This window comes from Microcaecilia unicolor, chromosome 3 (assembly GCF_901765095.1).
Source record: "Microcaecilia unicolor chromosome 3, aMicUni1.1, whole genome shotgun sequence".
Lineage (NCBI taxonomy): Eukaryota > Metazoa > Chordata > Amphibia > Gymnophiona > Siphonopidae > Microcaecilia > Microcaecilia unicolor.
The window spans coordinates 409,136,194-409,150,715 of record NC_044033.1 but is presented as its reverse complement, the minus strand read 5'-3'; the positions used below and the strand labels follow the sequence as shown (position 1 = coordinate 409,150,715).

The 14,522-nt window shown below is 47.5% G+C and overlaps 1 protein-coding gene across 2 annotated transcripts in view; it reads left to right on the top strand.

Annotated features, from left to right (window-relative positions):
• Window positions 1–14,522, top strand: part of TNFRSF21 (TNF receptor superfamily member 21) — a 199,361-nt gene that overhangs the window by 78,683 nt on the left and 106,156 nt on the right. Inside the window, exon 3 of one of the 2 annotated variants that reach the window (XM_030198788.1) lies at window positions 11,329–11,838. In XM_030198788.1, coding sequence (XP_030054648.1) covers window positions 11,329–11,838 — 510 coding nt within the window. Of the gene's footprint in view, window positions 1–11,325; window positions 11,839–14,522 lie in introns of both variants that reach the window. The other variant, XM_030198787.1, reaches the window with a different exon arrangement.

Below are 14,522 nucleotides of genomic sequence, written 5' to 3'. Positions count from 1 at the left end.
TTGAAAAAGAAGAGAAATATTACCAGGCAGAAAAAAAGGCCACATTTTTCTCTTAAGTTTTAAAGGAAAGATTCAGTCTGTCTCTCTCTCCCCCCACACAGCAGACAGAAGGCTAAGAAAATGGCTGAGGGAGGAAATTCACCATTGTTCTATTCTCTCAAGGTGCCTAGATTAACTGAGTTTAATTATCAGCAGTGGGAACTAAGATTTATATGTCTCCTTCGAGCAAAAGGATTAAATATATGCTTAGACCAAGACAGAACAGCTGAAAATATGGCTGAATGGGACAATGCAAACTATTATGTGAAGTGCATGCTTTTGGAAGCTCTCTCAGAGAAACAAGCCATATTAGTGGAGGGAAAAGATACACCAAAGGACATTTTATATAAACTGAGAACTATGTATGCAACTACATATGCAAAGCAGCAACCAATTTGGTTAGCAGAGTTGAATGAAACCAAATTAAGGGATAAAAGTAAATGTAATGATCACATTATGCATCTTATGTCTTCATTTCAAAAGTTAGAACTTTCTGGAATTCCCATGTGTGATGCATTGAAAAGAGCATTTCTTTTTACCTCACTATCAAAGAAGTTTGATGTTTTTAGGTCTGTAAATGAGGCCATTGAAGGGCAATCTTTTGAACAGGCAACATCAAAACTAAGGCAGGAATGCATAATAAATGATTCTGAGGAGATGTGTTCTCAAAGTCAGTCAGAGAGAAATGAAACAAATTTCTTGGCAAAGAACAGAGGAAGGCGGAGCTATGGGAAAACTCCACCCAAGGGCAAGCTGATTTGCTACTCATGTGGAAAGGAGGGACATGTATCTAAATGGTGTAAGGAAACACAAAACACTCCCTCTAGCTCACCTAAGCCAATGGAACTAAAGAATTTTCAAACCAGGAAATGTATGAAGGACAAAGATAAACACAAGGGCTTTCTAATGGCAGAAAAATCTTTGACTATGGTAAATAATAATTCAAATGAAAGTACTTGGATTTTGGATTCAGGGAGCACATGCCATTTAACCAATTGTAAGGATTTCTTTCAGGAAATGTGTCCAGAAGAAGGTATTCTTAAAACTGCAAACGCAGGGACTGCTAAGATCCAAGCAAAAGGTATTGGATTCTTAAAATGCAAAGTGTCTAATGAAGTTAAAGAAATTCCTGTAAGTGATGTCTTGTATATTCCCCAAGCAGTTTGCAATATGCTTAGTGTATCTACATTAGATAAGAAGGGATTTGTGATTCATTTTGAAAACAGTAAGTGCACAATCTCTAAAAATGATGAAGTGTATGCTGAAGCTTTTATGCATAATGATGTTTATAAGCTGAACATTTCAGGTGAAGCCTCACATATGGCGCAAGTAAGGAAGAATGATGGTAAATGTAGTCCGGAAATCTGGCACCGCCGCCTGGGACATCGTGATTCTAAGGTGATCCAGGATCTTTACAGTAAGCAACTGGCCACCGGCATTCAGATAAGTGCAGATGCTGGTAAAATGGAGAAATGCATAGACTGTGTTACTCAAAAAGGTGTGAGACCCTCATTTCCTGCATACACAGGAAATAGGAGTAATAAAGTGCTGGACTTAATACACAGTGACTTATGTGGACCGTTTAATATCCCATCATTGGGAAATAACAGATTTGTGCTAATATTCTTGGATGATTTCTCTAGATATTGTGTGGCCTATTTGCTGAAAGAAAAAAGTCAAGTCACAGACATGCTGAAGAAATACGTAGCCATGGTGAGCAATAAATTTGAAAGAAAACCAAAGGTTCTTCAGACCGACAATGGTGGTGAGTTCATTTCACAAAGCATGTGCACATTTCTAGAACAAGAAGGCATTCAGCATATCACAACAGTAGCTTATACACCAGAGCAAAATTCTGTTGCAGAGAGAAAATTTAGGTCACTTGTGGAAATGACCAGATGTATGCTGTCAGATAGCAATCTCCCTAAAAGACTATGGGGGGAAGCCATTCTCACAGCAGTGTACCTACAAAACAGAATGCCAACTAAAGGCGCTGAGCGCACACCACATGAGACATGGCATGGTAGGAAGCCAAACCTGTCACACATAAGAACATTTGGAAGTACAGCATATGCTCATGTACCAAAGCAAAGAAGGCATAAGCTGGATTCCACAACAGAAAGGGGCATTTTAGTTGGCTATGCTCCAGGACACAAAGGATATAGAATTTTGAATCTGAAAACTGGCATTGTTGGCATAAAACATGTTACATATTTTGATGAAAACAAAAGGGTTGATAAAGGCTGGATTATCCCAGATGAGCCTTATCATCCAGAATATGAAACTAGAACCATAATAGACATGCCAGTGTATATAAATGCCATACCAAGGCAGATGTCTGAAAGCAACTCACCTGTATCTAACGAGGAACAGGCAGAGGAAGCAGACACAGAAAGGATCATTGAAGAAGACAGTACAGTTGGAGAAGGGGAATCAATTGGAGAAGGACTCTCAGATTTAGAGGATGCGGAAAGGTCAGACCAACCTGTTGTCAGACGCTCATCCAGGGAAAACAAAGGTGTTCCACCCCCAAGACTGTCTTACCTAACAAAGTCAGCAGAAGCTCAAGAGCCCTTAACATGGGATGAGATTGAGAAAATGCCAGCAGAAGAAGCTGCTGAATGGCATAAAGCTGCACAAGAAGAAATTGATGCATTGGATAAAAATAATACTTGGATTCTTACAAAATTACCTCCTGGCAAGAAAGCTATAGGATGCAAATGGGTATTCAAGTTAAAAAGGAATGCACAAGGAAAAGTGGAAAGGTATAAAGCCAGATTAGTGGCAAAGGGATATCTTCAAAAATATGGAGAAGATTTTGATGAAGTGTTTGCACCTGTAGTGAAACACACGACAATAAGAACACTTCTGAGCATTGCAGTCTCAAAAGGCATGCAAGTCAAACACATTGATGTGAAAACAGCGTTTCTTCACGGAGAAATAACTGAAGACTTGTACATGGAACAACCAACAGGTTTCATAAATACAAAACAAAGACAGCTAGTGTGTAGATTAAACAAAGGTCTTTATGGATTAAAGCAAAGTGCAAAATGTTGGAATGAAAATTGCATGAAATATTGACAAATTTAGGATTTAAGCAAGGTGAAGCAGATAAATGCTTGTACACTAGGTGCAGAAATGGACAATATGCATACATTTTAGCTTTTGTTGATGATCTGCTCATTGCAAGCAAAAGTGAGCAAGAGTACAAGGACATTGTAAAGTGTTTAAACCTCAATGTTGAGATAAAAGAACTTGGTAATGTGTCATACTATCTTGGTATAGAAATTGAGAAACAAAATGATGGTTCTTATCTTCTAAGCCAGAATTATTCAGGGGTGAATGAGAGAGAGATGAAGAAAGAAATTAACATTTCTAAAGCTGAAGCTGTGTGTACTAAAATCTGCTAATTATTTACTACAAATAATCCAACAGATGAGAGTATGGGTGGTGTGCTCAGAGAGGAAAGGGCGGATTTTGCTAATGTTATAGAGGAGGAAGCGACAGGTCTTGGCTATCTGCTGGATATGCGCAGAGAAGGAGAGGGAGGAGTCGAAGATGACACCGAGGTTGCGGGCAGATGAGACGGGGACGATGAGGGTGTTATCATCCGAAATAGAGAGTGGAGATAGAGGAGAAGTGGGTGTGGGTGGGAAGACAAGAAGTTCGGTCTTGGCCATGTTCAGTTTCAGGTGGCGGTTGGACATCCAGGCAGCAATGTCGGATAAGCAGGCCGATACTTTGGCCTGGGTTTCCGCAGTGGTGTCGGGTGTGGAGAGATAGAGCTGGGTGTCGTCAGCATAAAGATGATACTGGAAGCCATGAGACGAGATCAAGGAGCCCAGGGAAGAGGTGTAAATAGAGAAAAGAAGGGGTCCAAGGACGGAACCCTGAGGGACTCCAACAGAGAGCGGGATAGGGGTGGAGGAAGAACCATGAGAGTGTACTCTGAAGGTACGATGGGAGAGAGAAGAGGAGAACCAGGAGAGGACAGAGCCCTGGAACCCAATAGAGGACAGTGTGTCAAGAAGTAAGTTGTGATTGACGGTGTCAAAAGCGGCGGATAGGTCAAGGAGAATGAGGATGGAAGTAATGACCTTTGGATTTGGCGAGGAACAGGTCATTACAGACTTTGGATAGTGCCGTTTCTGTCGAGTGAAGTGGGTGAAAGCCAGATTGAAGCGGATCGAGGATGGTATGAGAGGCGAGAAAATCAATGCAATGGCTGTGAACGGTGCGGCGCGTTCAAGTATTTTGGAGAGGAAGGGTAGGAGGGAGATGGGGCGGTAGTTGGAGGGACTGGTAGGGTCAAGTGAGGGTTTTTTGAGGAGAGGTGTGACAACAGCATGCTTGAAAGTGTCAGGGACAGTTGCGGTGGAGAGAGAGAGGTTGAGGATATGACAGATGGGGGGGGGGGGGTGATAGTAGGAGAGATGGTGATAAGTAGGTTGGTGGGGATGGGGTCTGAGGAACAGGTGGTAGATTTCGAGGACGAGAGAAGATGGGCGGTTTCCTCTTCGGTGATATCAGGAAAAGAGGAGAAGGAGGCCTGGGTTGATTGGTTGAGGGAGTGGGTGATAGGAGGAGGAGAAGGTTTAGTGGTGAATTAGAGGTTGATCTTCTGGACCTTGTCGTGGAAGTAGTCAGCCAGTGATTGAGGAGAGAGTGGGGGGGGGGGTGGGAGCGGAGGGCACTTTGAGGAGGGAGTTGAGGGTGGCGAAGAGACGACGAGGGTTAGAGCTGAGGGAATTAGTCAAATGAGTGTAGTAATCCTGTTTGGCGAGGAATAGGGAGGACTGGAAGGAGGATAGCATGAATTTGTAGTGAATGAAGTCAGTATGGGTGCGAGACTTCCTCCATAGGCGTTCAGCTGATCGGGAGCAGGAGCGAAGGTAACGGGTGCAGGGGTTAAGCCAGGGCTGGGGATTAGTGCGCCTTGTGGGACGGGAAACAGATGGTGCAAGGGTGTCTAGGGCGGAGGAGAGAGTGGCATTGTAATTGGAAACAGCCTTGTCAACAGACTCAGAAGACGTGATGGATGGGAGGAGAGCAGAGATAGTAGCGGATAAGGTGGGGGGGGGCGGTTAACAGCCTGGAGATTCCTGGAGGTAGTAGTTAGTGATGGGTGGGACTTAGGAGGAGGGTGATGAAGTGTGAATGTGATCAGGTGATGGTCAGAGATGGGAAGAGCAGAGACGCAGTGATTAGAGGGCGAGCAGGTAGAAGAGAGGACGAGATCAAGACAGTGACCAGATTTGTGAGTAGGGGTGGTGGAGCTCAGTTGGAGGTTGAAGGAGGAGGTTAGGGTGAGGAATTGAGAAGTGTATGAGTCGGATGGGTTATCAGTGTGTATGTTGAAGTCACCAAGAATGAGGGATGGGGAAGAGGGCTCAAGAAAAATGGAGAGCCAGGCATCGAAGTCAGTCAGAAGGAAGGGAGGGACTTATCAGGGGGGCGGTAGATGACTGCAACTCGGAGTGGCAGCGGGTAGAATAGACGGATGGAATGGACGTCAAAGGATGAGAAGCAGTGAGACTGTGGTAAGATGAGGGGTTGAAAACTACAGGAGGGCGAAAGTAGTAGGCCAACGCCGCCACCGCGGCTGGCTGTGCGGGGCGAATGGGAGAAAAGGTAGCCTCCGTGGCAGAGGGCTGCGACTGAGGCAGAGTCGTTGGGGGTGAGCCAGGTTTTGGTTAGGGCGAGCAGATGGAGGGAATGGGAGATGAAGAGATCATGGGTGAAGGTAAGTTTGTTGCAGATTGAGTGGGCATTCCACAGGGCACACGAGAAGGGGAGGGAGGAGGGGAATGGAGATGAGATTGGAGATATCGCGGGAACGTTTGCATAGATGAGACGAGGACGAGGACATGTGTGGTGGACCTGGGTTGGGATTGATGTCTCCCGCAGAAAGCAGGAGAAGGAGCAAGAGTGAGCGGAGAAGGGTGTAGGGGAGGTAGGGCGCCGAAGGCGGGATGCGCTGAGGAGGAATGGGGAAGGGTTCATGGCAGGAAGGAGGTGTTGGAGGTTGAGAGCTAAGAAGGAGGAGGAGGACAGAAGGGATGGTGAGGTGGTGGGAGATGGGGGTAGGTAGGGTATTGAAGTAGTGAGCAGGACGGGGGGGATGGGTAGTGGGTTTGTGTGTAATACAGCGGAGGAAGGGGGAAGAGATTAGGGAGGGATAGGGCGAGGAATAGAATGTGAATGGGGGCCATAGGTAGTGAGAGAGGTAGGGAGTGAGTGAGCAGGCAAGTTGGACAAGCTGGATCAAGTGGGCTGGGATAAGTTCGATCAAACGGGCAGGAACAGCTGGGGCAGGCAGCAGGCAGGGAGAAGCTGATCAGGTGGGCTGGAACAAGCTGGTTGTAGATGGACTGGAACGAGCAAGATAAGCTGGATCAGGTGGGGTGGAGCAAGCTGGTGCAGATGGACTGGAAGCTGGATCAGGCGGGCTGGAGCAAGCTGGTGCCGATGGACTGGAACGAGCAAGGGGAAGCTGGAGAAGCTGGATCAGGCTGACTGGAGCGAGCAGGATTAGGCGGGCTGGAACAGCAGGAGCAGATGGCTGGAACAGCAGGAGCAGATGACTGGAGGAAGCTGGATTAGGTGAGCTGGAACGGCAGGAGCAGGAAGAGCTGGATCCGACGGAGGCTGGAGGAGATGAACTGGGATGAGCAGGAAGAGCTGGATCTGACGGAGGCTGGAGCAGATGGACTGGGACGAGCAGGGGGAGCTGGAACAGGTGGGCTGGAGTAAGCTGGATTAGGCGGGCTGGAACAGCTGGAGAAGCTGGAACGAGCAGGGAGAAGCTGGATCAGGCTGGATCAGAAAGCAAGGAGGCTGGAGCGGGCGGACTGGAACAAGCTGGAACAAGCAGAAGACAGCGGAGCAGTAGGGTTGGGACATGCTGGAACAGATGGACTGGAACAAGCTGGAACAGATGGACTGGAACAAGCTGGGACAAGCCGAAACGAGCTGGAACAGACTGGGACTGGCTGGACAGATGGACTGGAACAAGCTGGAACAGATAAGCTGGACGAGTTGGAGCAGAAGACAGCGGAGCAGCAGGACCAGAGCAAGCCGGAACAGACAGATTGAGAGAAGCAGGAGAAGAAGTCAATCGGGCCTTGAAAGTTCGGCACTTCCGGATGGAGACCCTCCACTCCGTAATAGCTGCGGTGAAAAAGGGAGACTTCCTGGCCTCCCTGGACATCAAGGAAGCTTACCTACATATTCCCATCTGGCCGCCTCATCATCGCTTTCTGCGCTTTGCAGTGCTGGGCCGACACTTCCAGTTCAGAGTCCTCCTGTTCGGGTTGGCTATGGCTCCGCGGACCTTCTCCAAAGTAATGGTGGTCATCGCGGCCTACCTCCGCAAGGAGGGAGTGCAAGTCCATCCCTATCTGGACGACTGGCTGATTCGAGCCCCTTCCTATGCGGAGTGCGGGAGAGCTACAGACAGGGTCATTGCTCTTCTGAGCTCCCTGGGATGGGTCATCAACTGGGAGAAAAGCCAGCTGCGCCTGACTCAGTCCCTGGAGTATCTGGGAGTTCGATTTGACACCCAAGTAGGCAGAGTGTTCCTGCCGGACAACCGGAGCGTCAAGCTTCGGGCCCAGGTGGACCAGTTCCTAGCCTCCTCTACTCTTCGGGCTTGGGACTATGTGCAGCTGTTGGGCTCCATGTCGGCCACGATGGAGGTAGTGCCCTGGGCCAGGGCTCATATGAGACCACTACAGCACTCTGTTCTGCGGCGGTGGACTCCAGTCTCGGAGGACTACGCAGTACGCCTTCCTTTGCATCCAGCGGTGCGAAAGGCGCTGAGCTGGTGGCTGAGGCCAGGCAAGCTGTCCGCAGGAATGCCTCTTACGACCCCGGAGTGGGTTGTCGTCACGACGGACGCCTGCTTGATGGGCTGGGACGGGCAGCGCAGGGGCTCTGGTCCCCTGCAGAGACAAAATGGTCCATCAACCTCCTGGAACTCCGAGCCATTCGGTTGGCGCTTCTAGAGTTTCTCCCGGCACTGGTGCTGAGGCCTGTACGGGTCCTGTCGGACAATGCCACGGCTGTGGCCTATGTCAATCGCCAGGGAGGTACCAAGAGCGCCCTTCTAGCCAAGGAGGCCATGAAGCTATGCCTGTGGGCGGAAGCGAATCTGGAACAGCTGTCGGCGGCCCACATTGCGGGAGTCATGAACGTCAAGGCAGACTCTCAGTCGCCATATCTTGGATCCTGGAGAGTGGCAACTGTCTGCTCAGGCGTTCTTGGACATCCCGAAACGCTGGGGCCGGCCGAGCCTGGATCTGATGGCGTCCTCGGCCAATTGCCAAGTGCTGCGTTTTTTCAGCAGAGGACGGGACCCTCGATCTCTGGGAGTCGATGCTCTTCTCCAGCAGTTGCTGGCACAGGAGCTTCTCTACGTGTTCCCGCCCTGGCCCATGATGGGCAGGGTGCTAGGCCGGGTGGCAAAGCATCCGGGCCGGGTGATCCTGGTGGGTCCGGATTGGCCCAGACGTCCCTGGTATGCGGACTTGATCAGGCTCTCAGTGGATGGACCTCTGCGGCTGCCAGCGGAGCAGGGCCTCTTACATCAGGGTCCTGTGGTGATGGAGGATCCATTCCCCCTTTGGTCGTACGGTCTGGCTCTTGAGCGGAAGCGGCTGAGGAAGAAGGGCTTCTCAGACAAGGTCATCGCCACTATGCTGAGAGCGAGGAAGCGCTCTACTTCTACCACTTACACCAGGGTTTGGCATACCTTTGCGTCGTGGTACGAGGCGGGCTCTGTATCGCCCTTCACTGCTCCAATATCTTCAGTGTTGGCGTTCCTGCAAGAGGGGCTGGAGAAAGGCCTGTTGCTCAGTTCGCTGAAAGTCCAGGTGGCGGCTCTAGCTTGCTTCAGGAGTCGCCTGAAGGGGGCTTCCCTTGCTTCACCGCCCCCCTCTGCACTCGATAGTGCCTACGTGGAATCTCAATCTGGTGCTACGGACCTTGCTGAAGCCGCCCTTCGAGCCCTTGCCAAGGGCATCGCTGAAGGATCTGACATTGAAAGTGGTCTTCCTGGTGGCTATCACATCAGCCAGAAGAGTTTCCGAGCTCCAGGCGCTCTCGTGTAGAGAGCCGTTCCTGCGATTCACTGAAGCAGGAGTATCGATTCACCCAGTGCCTTCCTTCCTGCCCAAGATTGTTTCTCGATTCCATGTGAATCAGCAGCTTTACCTACCCTCCTTTCGTAGGGAGGATTACCCAGAGGAGTACCCTGCGCTCAAATACCTGGATGTTAGACGAGTCATCATCAGATACTTGGAAGTGACCAATGATTTCCGGAAGTCGGATCACCTGTTCTTGCTGTTCGCAGGCCCTTGTAAGGGTCTGCAGGCATCTAAGCCTACGGGGGCACATTGGGTCAAGGAGATGATCGCGGCAGCTTATGTGGCGGCAGGGAAGATTCCACCTATTCAGCTGAAGGCACACTCTACTAGAGCACAAGCAGCCTCGATGACGGAGTCCAGATCTGTCTCCTTGGAAGAGATTTGCAGAGCGGCTACTTGGTCGTCGGTTCATACCTTCTCACGACATTACCGCTTGGATGTGGCTGCTCAGGCCGAGGCTCAGTTTGGGGCTTCAGTGTTACGTTCAGGGATTTCCATGTCCCGCCCTGGGTGAGTACTGCTTCGGTACATCCCACCAGTCTATGGATTGATCGGCTTGATGATAGGGAAGGTAAAATTATGTATCATACCTGATAATTTTCTTTCCCTTAATCATAGCCGATCAATCCATAGCCCCTCCCAGATATCTGTATTGTTTGTGTTCTGGTTATATTTCAGGTTCAAGTTCAGTCTTCATTTCCTGTTCATGAGGACTTCGTGTTCAAGTTCTTCCAATTGAAGTCTCTTCGAGTTGAGACGATTTTGTGTTACAGTGAGCTGCTGCTTCCTCTCCCCTCCGTTTCGGCGGTGGCTGGATTGATAACTAAATTATGCCTGCGCTCCCTCCCGCTTTGGGCGGCTGTAGGGTAGCTTTGTATCCCTCCCGCTTCGGCGGTATTAGGGTAAGCCAGCTCCTCCCGTGGTTGCGGTATCAGGATAAGCCAGTTCCCCCTGCATTGGCGGGTGTGGTTTCCCGTCCACCGCCCCGGCGGTGGTGCGCTGGAATATTTTCTCTCCCCCGCTTCGGTGGTGGTGAGCTGGGCAGAGTGTTCCTTTGTGGGTGTAATTTTCTAAGTGCTGAGTCCTGCGGATGGAGCTTTGATATCGACATACTGGGGAATTTCCGGCAGCACATGACCACATATAGGGAGGCAAAAGATTGCTCTCTATCTCCACCTGCTGGTAGATGGACACAACCCACCAGTCTATGGATTGATCGGCTATGATTAAGGGAAAGAAAATTATCAGGTATGATACATAATTTAACCGTTTTTGCCCCCGATGCAGGCATAGTCAATGCAGCGCACCTGCCCTCCAGTTGAGAACATATCTCACTTAATTTTTCGTGGGGAATTGCTAGTTTTTAGGCTATTTTTTGGCAATGGCTCAGGAGCTCCGTTTTCACGCTGCCATTCGAGCCTGAGACGTCACTTCCTCCGATTCTTTGATTTCATTGGCCTTGCTTTGCTTCTGAAAATTGGAGGAGTGGCCTAGTGGTTAGGGTGGTGGACTTTGGTCCTGAGGAACTGAGTTCGATTCCCGGCACAGGCAGCTCCTTGTGACTCTGGGCAAGTCACTTAACCCTCCATTGCCCCATGTAAGCCGCATTGAGCCTGCCATGAGTGGGAAAGTGCGGGGTACAAATGTAACAAAAAAAAAAAAATTGCCTAACCATGTAAAAATACAATTTGCTGTCTGAAAATTGTTCATCCCATATCTGCCTGAAAATAGGGCTGAGGATTAACACTTGCTCTTCTGGCAGGTTAGAAAGACAGCCTTTCCCAGGGCCATAGTTAGGTAGGGGAGGAAATAACATGTACATGTTATGTTCTTCAGATCTACATGGTTTATATTCTTGCAAATATCTGTGTGTGGCATTTCCCCAGAGTCATGGGTAGGTAGGGGAGGAAATAACATGTACGTTTTGGGTTCTTCAGATCTACGTGGCTTATTTTCTTGCAAGCATCTGTGTGTGGCATTTCCCCAGGGTAATTTTCAAAGGCAAACGCATGCTCTTACCTCTGAAAATTGGTGCAAAGCCTTCAGGTAAGTGTACCTGTGGACTAAGTAATGGTGTCCTCTTTGTGAATTTGGAGAGTTATAAATGTATGAAAAATGGTCCTATTCTCTTCGTACCCAGCAGGAACCCATGTGTCCAAGCACTGTATGGAGAGTGCCCTACGGGAATGCAGCCCTTGTCCATCTGGGACCTTCACAAAACATGAGAATGGGATAGAAAGTTGTCATGCCTGCAGGGAGCCCTGCCAAGAGCTGATGATTGAAAGAACACCTTGTACTACCTTGTCTGATCGTGAGTGTATCTGTCCGCCTGGTACTTTCCTATCCAATGACACCTGCACCCCTCATTCTGTCTGCCAAGCTGGATGGGGGGTGAAGAAAAAAGGCAATGAGACTGAGGACACCAGGTGTAAACCATGCTCACGTGGTACTTTCTCTGATGTGCCTTCTAGTGTGATGAGGTGCAAGAGTCACACGGACTGCTTGGGACAAGGCCTGGTAATCATCAAGCCGGGAACAAAAAAGAGTGACAATGTATGTGGTGCCACACAATCTTTTTCTGGTACGGACACGGTTTCAACAGAACCATCTGAAGCACTTGGCGCCAGTGCTGCTTTAACCACTTCTCCCAAAGGTAATACATAGCATTCTCCAGGAGTCTGCATGGCTTACAAAGTGTTGACCAAGGAGGTTTAATTGACACAGAGGGAGAGTGCTTGGCCCATTATCTGGTCTGAAGCCAGTACGTAGAACTTGCCACCATATTGAGTTGTCCTGAACAATAGCAAATATTTATTATAAATAAGGGCTGCCTATGTTGCTTGTCATGGACCAATAGTTTGCTTTGTTTTGAGTGTATCAAGATAATGGCTATGGCTTCAGCTTTGTTATGTGATGCCATCTCCTATCAATGAAACCTCCTTGGTGTTGGCTAATCCAGCTATTCATTGCTGTGGAAGCTACAGGCACTCAATGCTTGTGGGCTTGGATTAGGTTCATTTGTTCTTGGAAACCTTTGTGCCTACAGCAGTGCTTCTCAACCCAGTCCTTGGGGTACACCCAGACAGTTGGGTTTCAGGATATCTACGATGGTATACATGAAATCTGTATACCATCTCATGCATATTCATTGTGGATATACTGAAACCTGACTGGGTTGTTAAACATTGGCCTATAGTAACTTCTTTTGTGAATTCTTTGATTTTCATTGGCCTTGCTGCTTTGGATTTTTACATGGATAGGCAATTTTCAGAAGCAATTTGCTGTCTGAAAATTGTTCATCCCATATCTGCCTGAAAATAGGGGTGAGGATTAACACTTGCTCTTCTGGCAGGTTAGAAAGACAGCCTTTCCCAGGGCCATAGTTAGGTTGGGGAGGAAATAACATGTACATGTTATGTTCTTCAGATCTACATGGTTTATATTCTTGCAAATATCTGTGTGTGGCATTTCCCCAGGGTCATGGGTAGGTAGGGGAGGAAATAACATGTACATTTTAGGTTCTTCAGATCTACGTGGCTTATTTTCTTGCAAACATCTGTGTGTGGCATTTCCCCAGGGTAATTTTCAAAGGCAAATGTATGCTCTTACCTCTGAAAATTGGTACAAAGCCTTCAGGTAAATGTACCTGTGGACTAAGTAATGGTGTCCTCTATGTGAATTTGGAGAGTTATACATTTATGAAAAATGGTCCTATTCTCTTCTTACCCTAAGAATTGACCATGGATTCTCAAGTCTAATCCATAGTTTATGCATTTCACTATTTACTTTGTGTACATGGCTTTCAAGAACAAGCTGAACTTGATATGTAACTGTTCTTTGGCAATTTGTGAAGATACATTTTTAGCTCTGAGCCTTTCATTTGTTTCTGCTTTGTATCATATCTGCTTGATCATATTGTAGGCTTCAATGAGCAGAAACTGTCCATTGTTGAAGGTATTTTTATAAAAGGTTTTCAGTGTAACCTCTGTTTTACATGTGGAAAAAGCCTTTTATAAGATTGCATGGCAGTATAGACGTGTGTAAGTATGTACAATAAGACTAGAATTTAATTCCACTGGAATTGTGGGAAAACTTTAATTTACACTTGAGGGGAGGGGGGGAGGAGCTTAAACCAGGATGTTTTCTTACAATTTTTTTTATGTGAATTATGACCTCTGGTAGTCTATGGATTCTGAATGAACAAATGGGATTAGAAATACCTAATCTTTTTTTTTTTTTTTTTTTCTTAGTGTTGGCTCCACCATTCTGCACAAATGGGTGTCATCCCTTCCTACCAGCAGTTGGAGGTAGAGAACTGAATGTTCCAGGAAGCACCTCTGGTGCTGGTGTTGTCACTGGCAGAAATCTAGTATTTTTTCTCTACTCTCAGCAGGTGGTAGGTTGTGCTGACGGGGCTCCTGTCCCTGGCCTAACTCCCTACACAGCATAGCCGAGCCCATGGCTGCTTCCAGGTCAGTCTCGGGACTGTACCTGGTTGAGCTTGGAGTTTGGCTCCACAGCCCCCCGTCACACTTCTTAGTGCCACCGAGTGTGAGGCTTTAGCTTGGTCCTGTGGGGCCTTGCCCAGAGGGGTGCGGCTCCCCCTGCAGTTCCCAAAATTGAATTGGCTTGACTTGCTTTATGCCCTTTGTCAGGGACTAATGCTTTTGCAAAGAACTAAGTAAGGAATTTCTCTCTAGGTGCGCCAAAGAGAGCCAGAGAAGGTGGAGTGGCCAGAGGCCAAGGCAGTCGGGCAAGTCTTCGTGCTTCTGCTGAGTAGCAGGGCATGCTGACTAGCACATGCGCATTTTGAAGAGCTAGCAGCTGAGCAGGGATAATGGATTATTTTTATAGTATGTAAATGTGGCTTATTTAGTCTGTGGTTTCTCTCTGAGCATTTTACATGTGCTGGTCCCCTAATAATTTTTATTCAGTAATTGATTTGTATGTTTAATATATGTATAATATACACAATTTAGATGTACTTGCGTACATTCATTGAGCTACAGTAAACAAATGTTAAATCGACCATACTGAAAAGGCATGAGTTAAAACCAAAATGAATACAACATTATGTTATGATATACCTGCAACAAGAGATGAATTATAAGCAAGATAATACTAGCTGCTTCCAGAAACATCCTCCCATTGATCTGGTAACCATAAAATGTGGAAAACTACTATTTCTAATACCCCATATTGGAAGAGTGTTCAGGATACCGTTATGTTGCTATGATAACAGATCCTTTGAAATCGGGGTAATAACAATTAAATGTTAAAATGAAATATGGCACAATCCATGGCTAAAACCCTTTAATTTATTTTTATTTTTTAATC